The 19,736-nt window shown below is 40.5% G+C and overlaps 1 protein-coding gene across 2 annotated transcripts; it reads right to left on the bottom strand.

Moving 5' to 3' along the window:
- Nucleotides 1-5,966: 5,966 nt before the first annotated feature.
- Nucleotides 5,967-18,036, bottom strand: LOC116316858 (ras-related protein Rab-39B). 2 transcript variants are annotated; one of them, XM_031735505.2, is made up of 4 exons: nt 17,558-18,036; nt 14,556-14,837; nt 7,571-7,751; nt 5,967-6,517 (listed from the first exon to the last, which is right to left on the bottom strand). In XM_031735505.2, the coding sequence occupies exons 2-4, from the start codon at nt 14,768-14,770 to the stop codon at nt 6,272-6,274; spliced, it is 642 nt and encodes a 213-aa protein (XP_031591365.1). In that variant the 5' UTR covers nt 14,771-14,837; nt 17,558-18,036; the 3' UTR covers nt 5,967-6,271. The 2 variants fall into 2 exon arrangements, with proteins under 2 accessions (XP_031591365.1, XP_039465988.1); XM_039610054.1 differs by lacking the exon at nt 17,558-18,036 and adding an exon at nt 16,624-16,659.
- Nucleotides 18,037-19,736: the final 1,700 nt, after the last annotated feature.

Genomic DNA, 19,736 nt, shown 5'->3' with positions numbered 1-19,736 from the left:
TTTACTGGAAACGTGACCTTTCTTTGGGAGTAATCCTGACTAAAAATGAACGTGCCTTTTTGGTCATTATTACACTTTTCTGTCCTTTTATTGAAAAGAAACAGTTTTAGAGGTAAAGAGCATGGACGCCTACAACAACCTTCAACATTTAGAAAGTGCCCCATGTTAAAAGACCACAAATGTGGAGCATGAAAAAGAAATTAGAGTAGATTTCACACTTTCTGCAAGCTAAGAATGAAAAAAGTGAATTTTATTGTAAAAGGTTTTGTCCAGCAACAAGTAGGAAAAATTTGCAAACTCAGGAGGGTTGGGTTGTATTTCGGAAGACGTATTGATTAAATTGGACAGTGAAGATGATCTTAAAGGGTTCCCCCATAAAGCCTGGAAACAGGATGGTGAGAGTTGGTAAGAAGAGGGTGCGTTTTGTCACCAAGTCCTTGCTTCCAAAATGTATTCTGGCTAAGCCAACAGACAGCTGGCAGTGGTTTCATCGAGCTTCTCTTTAAACTCTCAGCTTAGGAGAAAATATGCACACCTCCCAAAGTGTTTTAATGCTGTAAGACAGGCGTATCAAAGTCAGGCCAAATTTAATCTTAAGAGGTCCAGACAGCTAAAACTATGCCTAATAAGTTTGCTGGGAAGAAGTTCAGCTGTACATTAAATATAATAAACCATCCATTTATAAAACTGATTGTGAACAGCATGAAGCTTCTTAAGAAAAATGTGCACAGCTTCAAAAATGCACCACAGTTGTTCCACACGTTAAAGCTATAACGCTGCTGTAGTAAAAGTCAGTGCCACTCTTGGCTTAATTGTAGAAAAAGCGCAGGCAGCTCTTATCCAGACTTGTCCCTATAACTACAAAATTGGATATTTATTTTATTTTGCAAAATAATTTGTGTAAAAAATGGGATGTTTTCTGTTATTTAACAGAATAGTGTTTTTCTTCTTAATGTCAATAAGAAGTGCAAAACTGAGGAAAACATAGCTAAAAGTCCAAAATTTATGGTGTTTTTTTTTCCTTTGGCAATTTTCACAAAGCTTGGACTCTTTTTGGCTCCCAAGCTATCAGACATTATTCAGTAAAGTCCAGCAACATTTGTATTATATATCATTTATTTAACTGACTGATATGTTTCATCTTGTGGCCTTCATGAAAATCATCGTGAGAGTATAAGACAAACTGTGCTGGAGCTGCAACCTGCAGACTTTATGCTCTTCTTTATGTGGAAGTAGATGAAAACCTGTACTCTGTCTCTCCAGCCACGCCGGTCTAAAAGCTAGACAGCATCTGCTGACAAAGCTTTTGGCGCCCATGAGGAGGAGCAGCACACACAGGAGACTGCACCGACTGTAACCCACACAAACCTTCTAAACTGTCGACTCAATGAAATCCACTTGGGAACTTTGAGCATAATACAACACAAACTCTCGTAGAGGATACAAAGTCAGAGCGATACATGTTTTGAAATGACAAGTAGCGGGCGCATAGTACACGCAGAGCCTCCACAAAAAAATACATACAAGCAAACCACAGCGGACAGTGCAGCACTAATTTTGGCGCAGTGCATGCGTGTCCGATGTAAAAGGGCCTTTACTCTGTAGAGACTAAAGGTCTTAATGATGATGTAATAACATAAGAGTAGGCCCCACATACCAACACAAATCCCTAATGAGGACACACATCTCTAAGATCTTTCTCTTAGTAGAAGAGAAAGAACCAATATGTGGGAACGATAGAAAGAACTTGGACTACTGGGAACCAGTTTTCTACAAGAACCGGTTCTCGATTCCCATCCCTAATGATACAGCAAGGCAGAGGAAAGAAACACTTCTTAAAGCAGTTGTGAGATCAAACATTTCAAAAACAGGAGGACCTCAAGGAGAGAGAGCTCAGGCTTTTTTATTATTCCTGTAAGGACTTTTCTGAAGATCGATCTTTTCTGTCTGGCGACAGCATTTCACTCGCTTCAATGAGGAATAATGCAGTGTGTATAGCTGTGGAAATGGGTTATTATAATTAGAATAGTTTCTCATAAACTCTCAAAACATGTACATCACTTTTCAAAGCTTTCAGAGGAGTGTTTTGCTTTGACTTGAAATTATTACTCTAATAGGACAACTCAGTGTAAAATCCCCCCTACTGGTACATTCGTGTAAAAATAAAATGACAGACACAAAACTCTTTGGAAACACTTAAAAAGAAGGCATACAATGTGAGAAAATGAAGACATATCCTTATCCTCACTGGCCAACAGAGGACTGTAATGCTCATTCATTTAAAAAACAAAAGAAAAAGAATAATCAGTGCTGTGATCATAGCAGGAATGTATATCTGGTTAACAGACCAGAGTAAAACATTTAATCAAACCGTAAGTTTCCTACATCTACAGCAGCATCCCAGTTACACAGAAGAGACAGAGAGGAAAGAAAAAACATGGAAATTTTTCAAAATGATATATAGATATCTACATGTACACCAAACAATCCAGGTGCTTTAGATGAGTATTTTAAGGTACATTTAATTGCTAAGAACCCTATAACCGTCTATGTTCCTTCTCCATGTTTAAAATGGCTTTAATTACACTCATATACACTCACCAGCCACTTTATTGGGTACACCTTGCTAGTTTTAATTCTTCGGGGCATAGATTCAACAAGGTGCTCTGAGATTCTGGTTCATATTAACATGACAGCGTCACACAGTTGCTGCAGATTTGTCGTCTGCAAATTCATGATGAGAATCTCCTGTTCCATCCCAAAGGTGCTCTGTCGGACTGAAATCTGGAGACTATGAAGGCTATTTGAGTGCAGTGAACTCATTGTAATGGTCAAGAAACCACTTTGAGATGATCTGATCTTTGTCACATGGTGTGTTATCCTGTTGGAAGCAGCCATCAGAAGATGGTACACTGTGGTCATAAAGGGATGGACGTGGTCAGCAACAGTATTCAGGTGGGCTGTGGTTTTCCATCACCCCTAGTATGCTCTATTTATATTGAAGGGCCCATAGTTTGCCAAGAAAATATCCGCCACACCGTTACACATGACCAGCCTGAACTGTTAAAACAAGGCAGGGTGGATCCATGCTTTCATGTCGTTTATGGCAAATTGGGACCCTACCAACCAAATCTCATCAGACCAGGTAGCAGTTTTCGAATTTTCTATCATCTGACTTTGCCTGTGTGAATTGTAACCTCATCTTACTGTTCTTAGTCTACAAAAATGGCAGCCAGTGTGGTCTTCTGCTGCTGTACTCCATATTGATCATTTAGAGATGGTCTTCTGCATACTTTGGTTGTGCTAGGTGGTTTACTGTTGAATTACTGTGATCTCAAAGCAGTCTGTCCATTTTCCTCTGAGCTCAGACATCAACAAGGCATTTTCACTCAAGCTCACTGGATATTTTCTCTTTTTCTCATCATTCTCTATAAACCCAGTAGAGCAACAGAAATAATCAGATGGTCTACATGGCACCAACAACCATGCCATGTTCAAAGTCACTCAAATTAATTTTCTCCCCCATTCTGATAGTGCACACTAAAGGCAGTCTAACATGTAACTCCAACCCTGTGTTGGAATCAGATATCTTTTTTTATTAAGACACTCAGTTTAAACTTCAGCAGGTTGTCTTGACCATGTCTACACACCTAAAATGCATTGCATTGTTGCCACAAAATTGGCTGGTTAAATATTTTCATTAACGGGTATTTGAAGTGTACCTAACAAAGTGACTGGTGTGGGTATGTAGGTCAGGGTAAGCAGAGTATTATATTTAGTCCAGTGCTGATATCTGCAGAACATGTCATATAAATGGCAAGAAAGTTGCCTGCTGATTTTCCTAACTACTGACTGTTTTTGTTTGTCGTCTGGTATTTAAAAAAAAAACTGTAATAGTGTAAAATAATAATATTGATTTAAGAGTAAAATTACTTTAAAAGCAATCGGGTTTTTTGCAGAATATGTTCAGTCAAAGGACCGATGAGGCTAGCAGCTGTTAGCTTAGCTTAGCAATTAGCTAGTCTCTGTGCAAAACGTTAACATCTTACTTCTTGCTTAAGTTGTAAAAGAAATGTGCATAAATAATAATTTGTTATTGTGGTTAGGTCTGTCTACCAGTATTTCCATTCATGGCAAAGTAGCTGTACCTCTGGTCTTAATGATGATGTAATTATTTATTATTTAAGCCTTTAAAAGAAATTTAATAAAAGTATCCCGTAAAAATAAATATAACATAAGGCAGACAACTGTGATTTAATCATTCAAGTATCCCACAAATACTGAATTTTGGATCAAGGTCAAAATTATAGTAAAATTGGGCTAAATGTGGCTAAAATTTCGCTTTCTTAAACCTCTAGGTCACACATAAACATATTTTAACAGCATTTTAATGATTATATATCCACATTCAAATTCAGACTGTTTGAAATATAGTCATTTCAGATCTCAAATGTTCACCTTTGTTTTAAATCTACCTTCATGGCCATCTTATAAATAGTATAACTCAAGTAATCATGGCAGTAACATCCACTTGAAGCTTTGTGTTAAATTAAAAACAAAAGTTAGATATGATACACTTACCCACACACATTAAAAAACTTGTATACTACTTGCTCAGAAAAAAAAATTAGTATCCCCTGTATCTGAAGCTTCAGTTCATTTTGTCTCGTCTTGCTTTGTGGGTAATGTGGTTCTTTTGTGGAGTCCGTTTATCAAGTTTCCCCTCAATGCATCTCTTTCCAGTGTATGTTTCTTTTTCCTAGGTCGCTTGTTTTCCCTGTTTAAATGTCCCAAATGGTACCACATTTAAGACGAACTTGGTTACTAAGGTGCTTTTTGGCTCCATTTCTCTCCTGTTAATCCACCTTAACAAGTCTCGTTGAAAGGTAAACCATCAGGAATTTTTACAAGAGTCCACCTGGGTTAGACAGCTGTACACGTTGACTTTTCTTGTATGGTGTTTAGCAAAATGATAGTGGATGTAACCATGTAGTCAATGTCATTGGGCTTACAGGAGGCCTAAACTGCTTCAAAGTTAAATAAAATAGCAACAAAATCACATTTGATATATTTAGGACCTCCAGGACGTCTCCACTGAGCTTTGATGGTTGAAACTGGAGATACAGTAATGTGCAGAAACCTTGAGTCGCCTCTCATTTCTCTATATTTTGCTTTCATGGAGCCAGATTTTCTTGTAATTTTTTTATGTGGTCTCGAGCAATAGTTGTGCAGCCTTTCTGAAGGTCTTTCGGGGGTGGGGGGGTTGTTGTTAAGCCACCGAACTACGGACCATTGAATCCAAATTTCACATTTTTGGTTCAAATTCTCACATGTACAATGGACATCAGTAGAGAAGTACAACAGTGAGTGCCAACAGCCATCTGTAAAACACGATGGAGGCTCTGCCATGGTTTGGGGCTGCATTTCAGCCAGTGGTGTTGGAGATTTTGTCAAAATAGATGCTATGATCCACCACTCAATATCATCTGGAAAGCATCTGATGGGGAACAGCTTTTTTCAGCATGACAATGATCCCAAAAGCATTTCCTATGCAGTACAAATATGCCCGGATAGAAAAGCACACAGTGGAGCAATATCAGTCACAGACTGGCCTCCCCAGAGCACAGACCTTAACATAACTGAAGCAGAGTGGGACAGTCTTGGCATTGTGTGTTTGCACATTTTAGTACATTATTGCAACTATTTCCCATTTTCCAAACACAATATTTAAAACATTAGGCTGACTCAAGATTTTGGCACAGTACTGTAGATGCTAACACAACAGAAATAACGAATGAGGCTGAAGTACACTACACTGAAAATGCAGAAAAAGATGTTGGACACTAACGTAGGAGTGATAGCTTTCAGTGTGATCGTGTAATTGCATATTGAGAGGAGAAGGCTAGGGTGCAGAGAGGTGACCGAAGACTTAAACGGAAGAAGAAACATGAAATGGATCATCTTTCTAAGGCTTTTGCAAGGGAGGTTTATTCAGGAAAGGAACAAAAGAAAAGGGAATTCAATCATGGGAGCCCTCAAATGAGCATCATTGATGGGCGCAACCATTTTTAGTCTTACACCCACATTCAAGGTGTTCTTCTCCACGATCTACCAACCTTTTTGTTAAAATATGCCAGACATCCCTTTCTGTGTCTTTTCTAAGAAAGAACAACGAGGGTTACCACCAGTTTTCAGTCAGAGGGCTGACACCTCAGTCCGTCAGCTACCCCTCTCTGATCCACTTCACTCCCCTATCTTCAGTCTTCCCAGATCAACAGAGACAGCGGCGGTCACTCTTGGTCACTTCCTCGGATGAGTGAACCACGTTGGGCACAAACCCACTCTTCACACCCTCCCAGCCCTCCTGGATGGTGATGTCACCAGACCGAACCAGGGCGAAGATGTCTCTGGTCAGCTCAGTGAAGGCGTGTTCCACATTGATGGCGTCACGGGCTGACGTCTCAACATAGCGCATCCCATATGCCCCAGCCAGTTTCTCTGCTTCTTGGCGGGTCACCTACAAGATCAAATGAGTTAAGTGAGTTAATGACGCTATCTCCTGTAGTGGCTGTAAAACACGTTTGAGTGCCACAGCAAAAATTCAACAACAAGTGGTCTTATCAGGAAGTGCAAGGACTAAGAAGACAAGCTGTAGTTTGTTTTGGATTGGACTGCCATTCGCACACAAAGTACAATTTAAGTGAACCAATTAAGCCTAGTTTATGCTTGAAGTATAAAGTAATAGTGTTTTGGTTGGTAGTTCAATTGCATTTTTCCGCATCAAAACATTATTATGTATCATATTGTGATATGCCCCAAGATAACTGAGCACAACTAAAAATCCCAAACCAATAAGAGGCTAAAACACTCCTTGAACTTCAGCGCACTGCTATTGCATTTTCCTAACCCAATTTTTTAGCTCAGTGCTTTGAAGTTGAGTTGAGCAAACCTGCACAGAACAGTTTAAATTTTTAATTTTACATGTATCATCTATTTCATTCCAAAGATCAAAGAGAGAGAGAGGATCAAACTATACTGCTTCTACATTACTCTGAAGTGTGTTATTCTGCTGACATAGGCCTGATTCCACACCCACAGATAATGACTGTTCAGTACTATTACAAAATAAAGCTGAAGCATTATTGACCAATTTATGATGGCAACTGAAAAGCTGGTAAATGAGCCCTCTAACACAAAGTTCTGAAAGTGAGCAGATCAAGATAGGGGTAAGTGGCTAATACAGGAAATGTTGCATAATTTCATTTTAATCCTGCTCTTACGATGGTGGGATATTAATGTAGACGTGGTCTTATGCTGAGCATTTTCCAGTGTCATGCTGTCTAATTTTCAGTGGGGATATATTTTTATTTCTGTCTGCCCACTGCCCCAAGATAGTAAACTGTGCCTCTGAACAAAATACGTGCAAACAAAAATAAATAAATAAATAAATGTGAACAAAATAGTTATTTTTAAAACTGTGACTTCGTTGAATTGCATCGTGCGTAACCTTTCACAACAGGGGAAAGTGCTTGTTTTAATCCAGTTTTAATCTACTTTACAGTGTACACACCTGGCGCTGTGCCTCCAGATCACACTTGTGGCCCACCAATAGGAATACGATGCTATGTGGCTGGACATGACTACGAGCCTCCTCCAGCCAGTCATGGACATTCTGGAAAGATCGGCGATTGGTGATATCAAAGAGGAGAAGCCCACCCACAGAGTTACGGTAGTAAGCCCTGGTAATAGACCTGGAAAGGACATAAAATAGAGGGAAGCATTTAACATTAATACTACATGCAGTTATTTCACCAACTATAATAAACGCACAAGAATTTGATTATATGAAGTTAAACAGATAAAGCAGTGGCCAGTGGATATAGCTTCTGTTAGCAAAGAACATGTATGAAGTTCACAAAGACAATAAATCGACTGAGTTCTGTTGGTCAAGCAAAGCAAGTTCTGCTTGTCCAGCGAAATTTACAAATAAATAAAAATGTAACAAAGTCAATGCAATTTCTATTTCATCTCAAACAGTGTTTTCTCGTAAGTCTTGTATTCAACTGTATCCAATCTTAAAATCACTGCTATCTTGTGGTTGAAGCTGGTAATCATCTCTGGAAGCAGGATTAACTCTGCTTGCAGTCAAGCTATTGTAGTCATTTGAATACAGCTCACTGAAATCTATATGGTCCAGTGTTTTTTGTCTGTTTCTCATATACAATGGCTTGAGCTCAGCAAGCTAGGAGACCAGCAGCTTACAGTTGCTTGTTTGCAGATGCATATTGTGTATAAACCTCTGGTCTTCGACAGGAAAGTGACAGGAATTCTTAGAGCAGTTACAATCTGCTTTGTGTGGAAACAGAGCTAGCATTAGCATGCAAACAAGCCATTTATAATGTATCACTTTAACAAATAAGTTTTCTCTTACTAACCATTTTGATCACATGTGTGATACAGAGGAGTTAAGAGTATAATGGGAAATAGTCTTAATAACTATATTTATTACATTCACAAAGCCTTGATGATGGAGAGGAGACATCAAATCTGGTTTGATAAATAATAGGGGCGATCGTGGCTCAAGAGTTGGCAGTTCGCCTTGTAATCGGAAAGTTGCTGGTTCAAGCCCCAGCTACGACAGTCTTGGTGGTTCTGTCCTTGGGCAAGACACCCGTTGCCTACTGGTGGTGGTCAGAGGGCCCGGTGGCACCAGTGTCTGGCAGCCTCGCCTCTGTCAGTGCGGCTGTGGCTACAATGTAGCTTGCAATCACCAGTGTGTGAATGTTTGGATGACTGAATGTGTAAAGCGCTTTGGGGTCCATAGGGACTAGTAAAGCGCTATACAAATACAGGCCATTTACCATTTAATAAAACAGGCAAGTAACCAATGCAGGTTCAGCCAGCACTTTCAGAATAACATTCAAAAGAAATCTTCTGGTTGATCTCATTTACAAAGTATAACCAGCTGTTTTGTAATACATCACCTTCATTTTGTATTCATTTTTAAATGCCTTTGTAAATATTGATAATTACATTTGTCACAGAATGCTTCAGCCTTTTAATTCAGCTGTTATTTTTTAATGTTATAAATGTATTCAAAATATCTTTTGAATATAGGTAAAGGTATATTTTTGAGCCCATTAAAAGCTATTTATTTAGAGATATATGGTCCTTACAAGCTAGACAAACTATTAAATTGTAACTATCATATGATTTGACAGACGGTAGATTCAGTTTTGTATATAGTGAAATGTTTTTAAATGTTGTTTGAAAATAAAAACAAAGACAAATGCATTTAACTTTCTTAGTGCAACAAATGTATGTAATTTTTTAATAGATTGTGAGTCTGCAAACTACAGGCAACAACAGCAATCGGGTGGTGACCAAAGCAGTTGCAAGGAGGATTTTCGGTGCAGCACTACATACCAATTTCACACTACTGTACCTGCAAAACAACCTCCAACAACAACTCACAGCCGGTCGGGGAATCTCCAGGTCTGTGTAAGCAACTAAAGGATGAATATATTCTTAAACTATTTTTATTAAAAAGTTTCAACAGAAAAAAAACCAAATAACAGACAAGACTTATTGGATAACTCATCCTGGGTAACACTGTCCTTAGTTTGGATTGTATAATAATACAGTGAACCGCTAAAAATCCAGAATTACTGAGTGAAATACATTAATTACACATTATTCCTGCAGTGATTTTTAATCTAACTCAAAAAACATTAAAAGTCTTTGATGTAGCAGTTGAGCTGGTTAGCCAGACACGCAGCTCGTACATCACAAACACCCTGCACTTTATACATTTTTTCTCTTGATTTTAAAAATAAACATACCCATTATATGTTCAGGATGAATAGAAAAATTAGCCATATAAGTAATAAAACAGATGAACCTAAAGAAAGGAGGTGTGAACGCAGAGGAAGATGGAGGTGTCATTAGGGTATCATTTTAATACCAAGTGGAAACTGGATTTGTGGTGTAGGTTTATATAACTGTAACTCCTCTACGCAATCTGACAGGAAGGAAAAGTGCTGCTAGATTTTGACGAGATGTGACAACCTGCATGCACGCAGGGACACATCAACTGCCTCATGACGTCTCTCTCTCTTCCTCACAGAGTGCATGCGAATATAAATATAACTGGAAGGACAATTAGACGGAAAGAGAGACGTGTCTTGAAAGAGGAAGAAGGGAGGAGTTGCTGACAGAGAGGAGACAGTAAGAGAGGAGGAGTGGATAGCAGAAAAACCTGAGCCGGAGAGTGATTCATTTGATCGGACACACACATAGTTTATATGTATTTTTAGAAGCAAGAACCACGCAGATGAAACAACAATGACTAAGAGATCTGCATCGCTGCTGGAGAAGAAGTGAACAGAGGACTGTGTGGTGGATTAAAATGAGTGAGAACTGCTGCGTCACAAGTTCCCAAAATAGTGGCTTTTAAATATTTTCCTAAAACAGCTACTTTAGTCAACCATAGTGTAATAACTGAAGGATTATCTGGATGCAGTCTGTGCCACTGCAGCTCCAGCACATACACGATAATCAGACAAACAAGTGACAAATGAACAAATTTATGTTTAATTCTTGTTTGCTGCATGTAAGATAAATTATTAGGCTGATAATATCCTCTATTTCTGTTATTACCAACAATTAAAGGGGAAAACAAAGGAAACAGTTCATCTGTCCATCTTCGCTGTTCATAGTTTTCGGCCTCAAGCCTCTTTGTACCTACTGAATTTATAAATGTTTGGCAGATACATAGTGCTATAAAAGGCTAAAGAAATCACTAAACCAGCGATAGTTATTAGAAAATGTGAGTGGAAGAGGAGTAAATGATTATTCCACTGAGTGTTATTATCAGCTGATTAATACACCATTAGTAAGTACAGTATGTGTGTGGGATCATGTGGGTGACTTGTTCCAATGTAATGAAATTTTCCATACTTAAAGAGAGAGATAAAGAGTGAGTGATAAGGTGGGGCTGAAGATCAGTGAATCTTATGTAAACACCTGATTGGTTGACTAGATATTACAGAGGGAGTTGGAGTGAGTGAGCACATGACAAAGTATAAACTGGGATGCCAGGAGGCGTTCTGGGTCAGTCTCTGGCGCCCTGCGAGATGAGCAGTTCCAGAAGTTCACCGTTGGAAATTCCAGCAGAGGTGCTACAGTGGACTGGACTTAGAGATTGGACTTGGATTTGGCTTTATTTCTGCTCATCATCATCATCATTGCCATGTTGGATTAAAATTCTGTGAAGGATTTGGACTTTAATCGTTTTCCAAGTGGATTGCAGATTCTCAAGACTTTCAAGGTTTCCTCTGTGAAGATGTTGGACTTATCAAGGAATCCTGCATTCCTGATTATTACCATTAACAGAGCACTAAGCACATCTTCAGTGCTGGAAGTGCCCATCTCACCACCAACCTCTCTTCCCCCAAAGATAACAACAACATGAACATTAGCTTAGAGTGGGTTAATTAAATAGGTAGAATTCATGCGATTTGATTATTCTCTTTTTGTGTGTGCTTTTCCTTTGCCAAGACTCAAAGGAAAGTCCTGATAAATTCAACCTGCAAGGCTACTTGAGTTTTTTCATACCAGGGCAAGAAGGGAAGACACCTGCTTGTTCAAGGCAGTCAGGCTGGACGAGTCCCTTCATCCACATCAGCTGAAGAACCCTGCATTATCTACTGGGAAAGACTCATAGGATCCGGGATGAAACTTTTCTTTATCAGAGTGCCGAAATCAACTTCCTGTATAGGGGTTTTGTGGGTCTACCAATCGACAGGCTTCAACAAGTGCATTAAAGTCAGGTTCAATATCTGAGTTGGATCTTTGAGGGAAAACATCACTGAGAGAGGATCTATAGCTCGATTTATAAAACTTCTTCAATGAGAACGTGAAGCATCTTCACTGTTGGCATGTGAATAAAAATGTTGTTTTCCAACTAGCTTTAAAGAAGCTGCAACCTTGTCGTGAGCATTTCATCTGCAAATATGCGCTTACAGTTTGGTTTTTAGGTCTTTAGTCTTTCCATTCAGCATTTGAGCTCTAGGATATCTTTGACTTTCTTCTTCTCAACAAACTCTTGAAATTCTGCTCTCAGTTTCCACAGTCTTTGCTCACAGCTGTGTGAGCCACCTGACAGCTGTGTGGCAGCCTATGTCACCATGTTCAGTCTCCTCCCCCATCAAAAGTGTAACAAACTATTTTTTATTCAGTGCTGTATTCAGTTGTAGGTTAATTTCAGTCACTTTATCTTGCACCCAACTCAAATGTCTGACATTTTTCCCAGATTTGCAGAGCTATTGATCATAACACCTGCCAGTTATCCCATTGCAGCCCAAGCCTATCTAAGCATGGACTTACCCCCATTAACAAATCACTCCCTGTTGTTGTCGCTTTCACTGCTGCCAGCTCCTCCATGATTTTAAACTTTTTTAATATCCTAAGTTGAAAGATGAGTAACTGGGCTGAGAAAATCTGATTGCTAGCATAAGAAAGTAAAAAATGATTTCATGATACATAAATTCAAAGGAAATCATCTGAGAAGTGAAGTGAGGTGCTACTTATCTGTGTGAAGTGCTTCTAAGAAAAGTCACTGGATCACAGATTTATTTCGAGGATAATGCCTCGTGGTGTTCGGGCTGAAAAAGGTCTGAGACATCCTTCGTTTTCGGAGGGACTTGCTGCGGTTGCCATAGAGATTTTCATCATGGTGACAGGTGAGACCCGTCCTCCTCTGTTAGGATGATGAGCTGTGCTGTGTGTGTGCGTGCATGTGTGAAAGTGCTTTCCCACTATGAGGCATACATTATTATAGCTATCCATTACCCTTCTTTATTCTCCATGTACTGTAGGTTCTGTTCTGATGGAGAAATATCTTTAATCTAACATATTAAATTAACATTTTGATCAATTAGCTTGGCACGCAGATATTTGAAAGCTGATATGACAGTTCAAATGAACACTAGAAAACTTCAGTGTGCATGAGAAATAAAAACACTTAAAAATATAAAGATTTTAATAAAATGAGTAAATTAAAATGACTGAAATAAAAGTTTAAATTAGTCATCACATTTCAGCTACAACAGACTTGCTGATCGCTTGATTCCTTAAATAAAATAAATAAGGGCATACTTGTTTATAAATTGACCTAATAACCAAAAGCTCCCTGGTTCAGTTCTGGTAGGAGACTCCATCACTTTGGGCTTGTGTCGGGAAGGACATTCAGCATGAAAATCTCACCTGCTGTGTTGAATAAGGGGCACCCAAAAGTAGCTTTAATCGCAGGATGCATATTAAACGCTGGCTTCCTAATCAGTTACATATTTTTACATGTACATTTTACATGACATACTTGGCATTTCAAAGACTACCATTTAATAAAATGCGTGTTTAACTCTTTCATTAGCTAAAAAATAAATCCCCTATCTTAATCAGTGTGAGAGAGGTTTAATACTTTGGTGTTAAATCTAGGTCATAACCGCAAACCCCTACACTGGCATCCAACTCTCTGGAAATACGCAGCAAAGTACAGTTAAGCAGTTTGCAACTACCGCGATGGGCCTGTTCAGTCCTGTTGATTCCTCCTGTGCATTTCTGGATATTTTCTCGTCACAGTTTTTGAACTTATCAGTGAAAGAATAACAACAGCGGCCTCACAGTTGTCAGCAAATTCCTGGAAGGGGATTGACGAAACTATTGGACGTGTGGGAATGTAAAAAAGAAATCGACAAATGTGTTTTTCTGGAAACAAATGACCACAACAGGCAGTGGGAACTGAGGAGGGGACACCAGGACACGACAAGAACTGCAGATTCATTACAAAAGTTTAAATCTGCCATGAAAGTGGGACACTTCCACAGCAGTCACTGTTTGCATTTCTGTATGTGATTGTACCTCTGGAAGTAGTAGGCAGCACTGTGGGACCTGAGTGTTAACTACTAAACTACTTTTTGTTCTTCCTCCTTTATTACACCTTTATTACACCATATTACACACCATAGTCAGGTTTGTGTAATCTGACTATGACCATATAAATACACCATCTGAAGCAACTGAGACCTTCTTCTCTCTGTTAATGTAAAGGCAGTTCACTTCACTTCAGAGTCGCCTGTAGCACCAAAATGACGACTGTCAGGTTTTAGGAGCACCTGCAACTGTTTACTTCTTAGAAACAAACGCTCTGGTTGTTTTCTCTGAGCACATGACCCTGGAGCTCATTTGAATGCCTGCTTTCCCTGTGCAAATTATTGCCGGCAGTTCACGTTCTGAGACATCCAGGCTGTGTTTGTCTAGTTCTGAGCGCTTACATGGTTCTTAATTACCACTTTATAACACTGATAGCTCCTGACACACCCTGTACACATGTCACTATTTCTGCTGAATATAAATGCATCCTCTCCTGCTAAACAAATAGCTTAAATTACCATGCGTCACCTCCAGTAAATTTAAATAATATTTCCATAAAGATCTAAAGGAAATAACACCACATTAAAGGCAGACTCGTTGTAAAGCTCCAGACACACACTTACCTGAAGCGCTCCTGACCAGCGGTGTCCCAGATCTGCAGCTTGATCCTCTTGCCCGGCTCGATCTCCACCAGGCGGGAGAAGAAGTCCACCCCGACGGTCGGGTCGGACACTTGGGCGAAGCGACCCTCCGTGAACCGCCGGATCAGACATGACTTGCCCACCGTGGAGTCCCCAATGACGATCAGCCGGAACTGATAGAGCCATATTGCCTCCATGACTTGGCTTGGTCTGCAGCTCTCCCCGGTGCGTTTGTAAGTGTTGGTCTGCTTGCTGTGGTACGAGCTGTTAGTGCACAAACATGAGAGAGAGAGAGAAAGAGGGAGGGAGAGAGGGAGGGAGGTGGAGAGGGAAAAGAGGAATCAACAAACAAGATTAGATTTAGTGCACGTCTTACTGTTCTTCTTGGTTTAAGCGTGGTTGTTTCTTTGCAAACCAAATGCTACCATTTGACCTTTCACTTCCTGTTCTCTGAGCAGCCGTGTCCAAGCTCCCACAGGGTGACAAAATAATGAGTTTTGGAGGGTTTTTTGCAGACCAGTCTGGTACTTAGAATTACCCGGGCTTCCTTGATGAAAAGTCAATGGGATTTTTTTGGGATAATCACAAGAAATAATAACTAAAATTAATAAAAGGTTGTGATATTTACAAGTCTTATTCTGCAGGATTATCTTCACAAACTGACACAGCTGTAATTTTTGAAGCGTGAATCCAAGCGCAGAAAGTAAAATGACTTCAGCGTCAACAGCACTGTTTAACATGACGTCTTCAACAGTCCACTGGTGCTTTTTTATTGTTCATTTGTAGACTTTTCGTGTTATAACCTAGTACTTTTCACTTTCCATGGTTAATAAGAACAAACTCAAAAGGATTGTAAACATTTGCATTAAAATTACAGGCTCTGAAACATGTTTCTGGGCTTTAGGGCTTATTTCTGCAGCACTGAGTGAGAAGTAATGAGCAGATGAGATAAGATTAAATGAGGAACAGCAGAGTGGACAGAGCAGGAATAAACAAAGAGAAACATAAGCTAACAATATCAATACTGTTGATGTTGTTAGCTACTGTTGCTACCTTTGACTGATCATTGGCTCACATGCCTGCAACCAGCTTTACTGTGTGATATGATTAACACCACAGGGTATAAGAAGGAATCCTCTCACGCTTCTTTAGTCACTTGATGGCATCAAATGTTGATTTAATCAAAGCCTGCTTTTTTTGGGGGGGGGATATAACCAACTGCTTTGATTGGACTGATTTTTCTTGCTGCTATAATTAAACCAGTCACAGGTAACTAACTATATTTAAGTTCTTCAGTTATAGATGGAGTTTTGAAATGGGCCCAATGTTTCCAATAGTTCGTGTGACTTTATTTTTACTCCTCTACCTTTCAAATGTAATTATCTGCTTTTTGCTCCATGCCACTTCTCATACAAAATAATTCTTCGATCTAAAATCGATTCTGATAGCTCCACAATAACAAATACCACTCTAAACAGGTGCTGACATGTTAAAGCATGTCTTAAAATAATATAATAAATATATTAATGTAACAATCTGAGTACTAAGGGGACCAAAGTGTGCCAAGAAAATATCCAGCACACCATTACATCTCCATCATCCAAAACTGGTGATCCAAGCTGTGATGGATCCATGCTTTCATGTTGTTTGCACCAAATTCTGACCCTATTATCTGAATGTCAAAGCACAAATGAAGACACAGAGCAGGGAACATCTTTTCAATCTTCTATTGTCCCCGTCTTCTGTTGTTTGGGTGACTGTGTGAATTTCAGCCTCAGTTTCCTGCTCTTAGCTGGAAGGAGTGACATCCAGTGTGGTCTTCTGCTGCTGTAGATCATTCAGAGAAGCTTTTCTGCTTGCAACGAGTGGTTATTTGAGCATTCTGATCATTCTCCTCTGACCTCTGGCATCACCGAGGCATTTTCACGCAGAGAACTGCCACTGCTCTGTAAACCCTAAAGACGGCTGTGTGGGAAAATCCCAGCAGTTTCTGAAATACTCAAACATCAGGCACCAACAACACCACCATGCTCAAAGTCCCTTAATTCACCTTTCTTTCTCTTTCTGATGCTCAGTCTGACCTTCGGCCGGTCGTCTTGGCCACGTCTACATGCCTGAATGCACTGAGCTGCTGCCATGTGATTGGCTGGTTAGATATTCTTGTTAATGTGCCAGTTGAACAGGTATATATTTACTCATGCATATTCTGCACATGGTATACGATATTAAGTATATCAGATCTTTAAGGGTTTGCAGAAAAATGTAAACTGAAATAGTAATTCAGTTTTGAACTATGTTTCTTTATTCCATTCAGCTCTGTGTTTTCTCTTTGAAGAGGCAAAACGTCTCTTGAAATTTGTGACTTGAGGGATTTGATAACATACGCTATGTTGCTCTCTGTACAGCAGCCCTGTCTCCTACAGATCCTCACACTACAGCTGTTCCCGACCAGGCCAGGCCATCAGGCGGGCACGCGGCCTCCCATCACCCCATGCGCGTCTCTGTGGAGTCAGGTTGCGTAGCTCGGGAGGTATGCAAACATTAGAGGCTGAATCCCTGCTGAATAGCAGCCTGATGGGCTCTCGCGCCGGGATGGGCAGCTCGTGGGTCCGACACGACACGCAGGGTTTCACATATCCAGCATTTACAGATGGCTGCGGTTCAGACTGACATGATTACATGCGTGGGGGGGTGGGGGGTTGTTATTGATCTCACTGCTTCATTTATTTATTTGCGTACATTTATCCGTGTTTGAGGTGAGTTTGTGCGCAAAATCACGACTTATCATCGATTTGATGTTGTTTATCAACGATGTTTTCGTCCAAATGCGACTTTTCCTGCTATTGGGAATTTAAATCACATCCATGCAAAGGAATCTAAAGGCCTGGAAATAGTCATTACGGTGTGTCATTTTTAATTAGCCATCGCTTTTATCGCGACACCACAAAGACACGGAGATTAAACAGTAGAGGAAAACAGCCTACTTGGATCAGCAGTGAAGTGCTTCGGGACAGAATGGTCGCTCTTGTCACGCTGTTCAGGCTGCTGAGGGCTCCATGACACAGGCTAGTCCGGGGGATCGATGCTCAGGGAGCCGCAAAAACAACCCAAAAGCGGCGAAGCCTCGATGTTTGTGTGGAAGCTGGATCACAGAGGCTGGTGAGCGGCAGGCCCCGGAGGACTCAGGGCTGACTTCCTCCTTAATCTCAGGCCCGATCGAGCGCTGAAAGGAGAAAACGCATCCAAGTGCAGGTGCAACCAGAAAAAACGGATCTTGCGCTTTCGCTAGGAGCCGCGAATAAACTGCGAGCAGGCCTCTGTTCTCGGTTTCGAGCCCCCGAGCTGAGAGGATGTCTACGAGGCTGTGAGAGGGAAATCCCGCGGTATCATTTCTGTGTTTGCTCGGGCTTTGGAGGCTTTCGCTGCTGATGAAATGGCAGCAGCATCATATAGCCTGACTCATCCCGCATCAGTACCACTACCGTAAAGGAGCGCGCAGAGGCGCAACACCGGGAGGCGGCACGGCTTTTAGAGGGGAGGGCACATAACAGCAAACCTCCATGTATCATAATATTAACTCCCAGAAGCTGCATTATCCCTCTGTGAGAGAGCACCCTACATATATGTAGGGAAAACTGGATTAATGTACTGGAACAGTCTGCTGACGTCATCAAAGTAACGTATAATAAAACACACACAGACTAATTTTATTTGCATTGCTTAAAGACAAAAAAACTGAATACTGAAAAAACTTATACAAGTTTGTTTCTCTAACAACATTTTGACCCATAAGTCAAAATGTTTGGTTATTTGATCATAATTTTGAGGTAACTAACTGAAAATATGACTTATGGATGAGAAAAACAAACAAACTATGAGTGTTTTCATTATTATTATTAATAATTTATTTGTTTATTGAAGAATATCGCCACCAGAGGGAAGCTGCACACTCACTGCGCCGTCTATGGGCCACTGCGCAGTCACGGAACAGCCGGTGAGAGGCTCCAGCACCTGGGAGTTGTAGTTTTAAGCAATAACAAATAGAACGCCCTCTCTCTCTCGGTGTGTGTGTGTGTGTGTGTGTGTGTGTGTGTGTGTGTGTGTGTGTGTGTGTGTGTGTGTGTGTGTGTGTGTGTTAGATGTCCTCACTAAAATATCAAAACGAGAATGTGTGTGTTTGTTACTCATGCTGCTGCTGTGGGGACATAAATAAATAATAAGTAAAAACAATAAAAATAAACCTGTTATAAAGTCAGATATCACTCAGAGAATCCACAATGTAACTCATTCACATGAAATGTTCTCTGTATTACTTTTTTAAATCTGTGCTTAAGCACTTTCACCTAACCCTCACACACTTACACTCCAATGGACAGTCAGTATTTTGTCGAAGGATACTTCGGCGTGTAGACTAGAGGAGTTGAGGCTCAAACCATGGAGCTTCCAGTTAGCAGGTGACCTTCCTGCTGAGCCACAGCAGCCGATTTAAAGAGTGATTGTGCTGCGTGGGCCAGGTGCTTTTTAAATGTGGGCACAGTGGAAGAAAACAAAAGGGAAAATGTGATAGAGGTCTGACTGAAATGTCACAGAGCTGATGTGGGATTGTGAAGACGGGAGTCCTCGTGGCTTTTAGTTATATTTAGGAGATGTAAACGACAGCTCACCTGCTGACTGTAGAGAGATGCAGCCTGACTGGACAGTTACTCACACACTGCCTTTCTACATAGTTGGGTGCAAAGTGATTTCTACTGCAAGTCCCATTCATACAGTGTTTTTAATCCATGCCTGAAGGCTTGATCCAAGATTCACACACACACTCACACTCTGATGGATGCTCCAGGGGAAACTCAGGGTTCAGTATCTTCAACATGACCATCGGTCATCAGGGATCCGCTGACCTTCTGCTTGTTAGATGATTGGCTCTTCCACCTGAGGCACAGCTGACTGGTGATCAAGCAGAACAAACTGAGACAGGCTGAGCCTGCAGTTATCTGGGATCCTCAAACAAACTACCTGCTAAACACAGAAAATACTGCACTTGTTTCCCACATCTGTGTGACAAATCAACCAGTCACCCAATCAGCCTTCCCAATCAAAAGTAGCCCCCAGAAACCCAGAGCTGCTGTCCCATGGTAGACTCCAGTCAGCAGAGGGAGCACAGCA

The sequence above is a fragment of the Oreochromis aureus genome, linkage group 3 (genome assembly GCF_013358895.1).
Source record: "Oreochromis aureus strain Israel breed Guangdong linkage group 3, ZZ_aureus, whole genome shotgun sequence".
Lineage (NCBI taxonomy): Eukaryota > Metazoa > Chordata > Actinopteri > Cichliformes > Cichlidae > Oreochromis > Oreochromis aureus.
The sequence above is the reverse complement of the archived record's forward strand: the minus strand, read 5'-3'. Positions and strand labels throughout refer to the sequence as shown.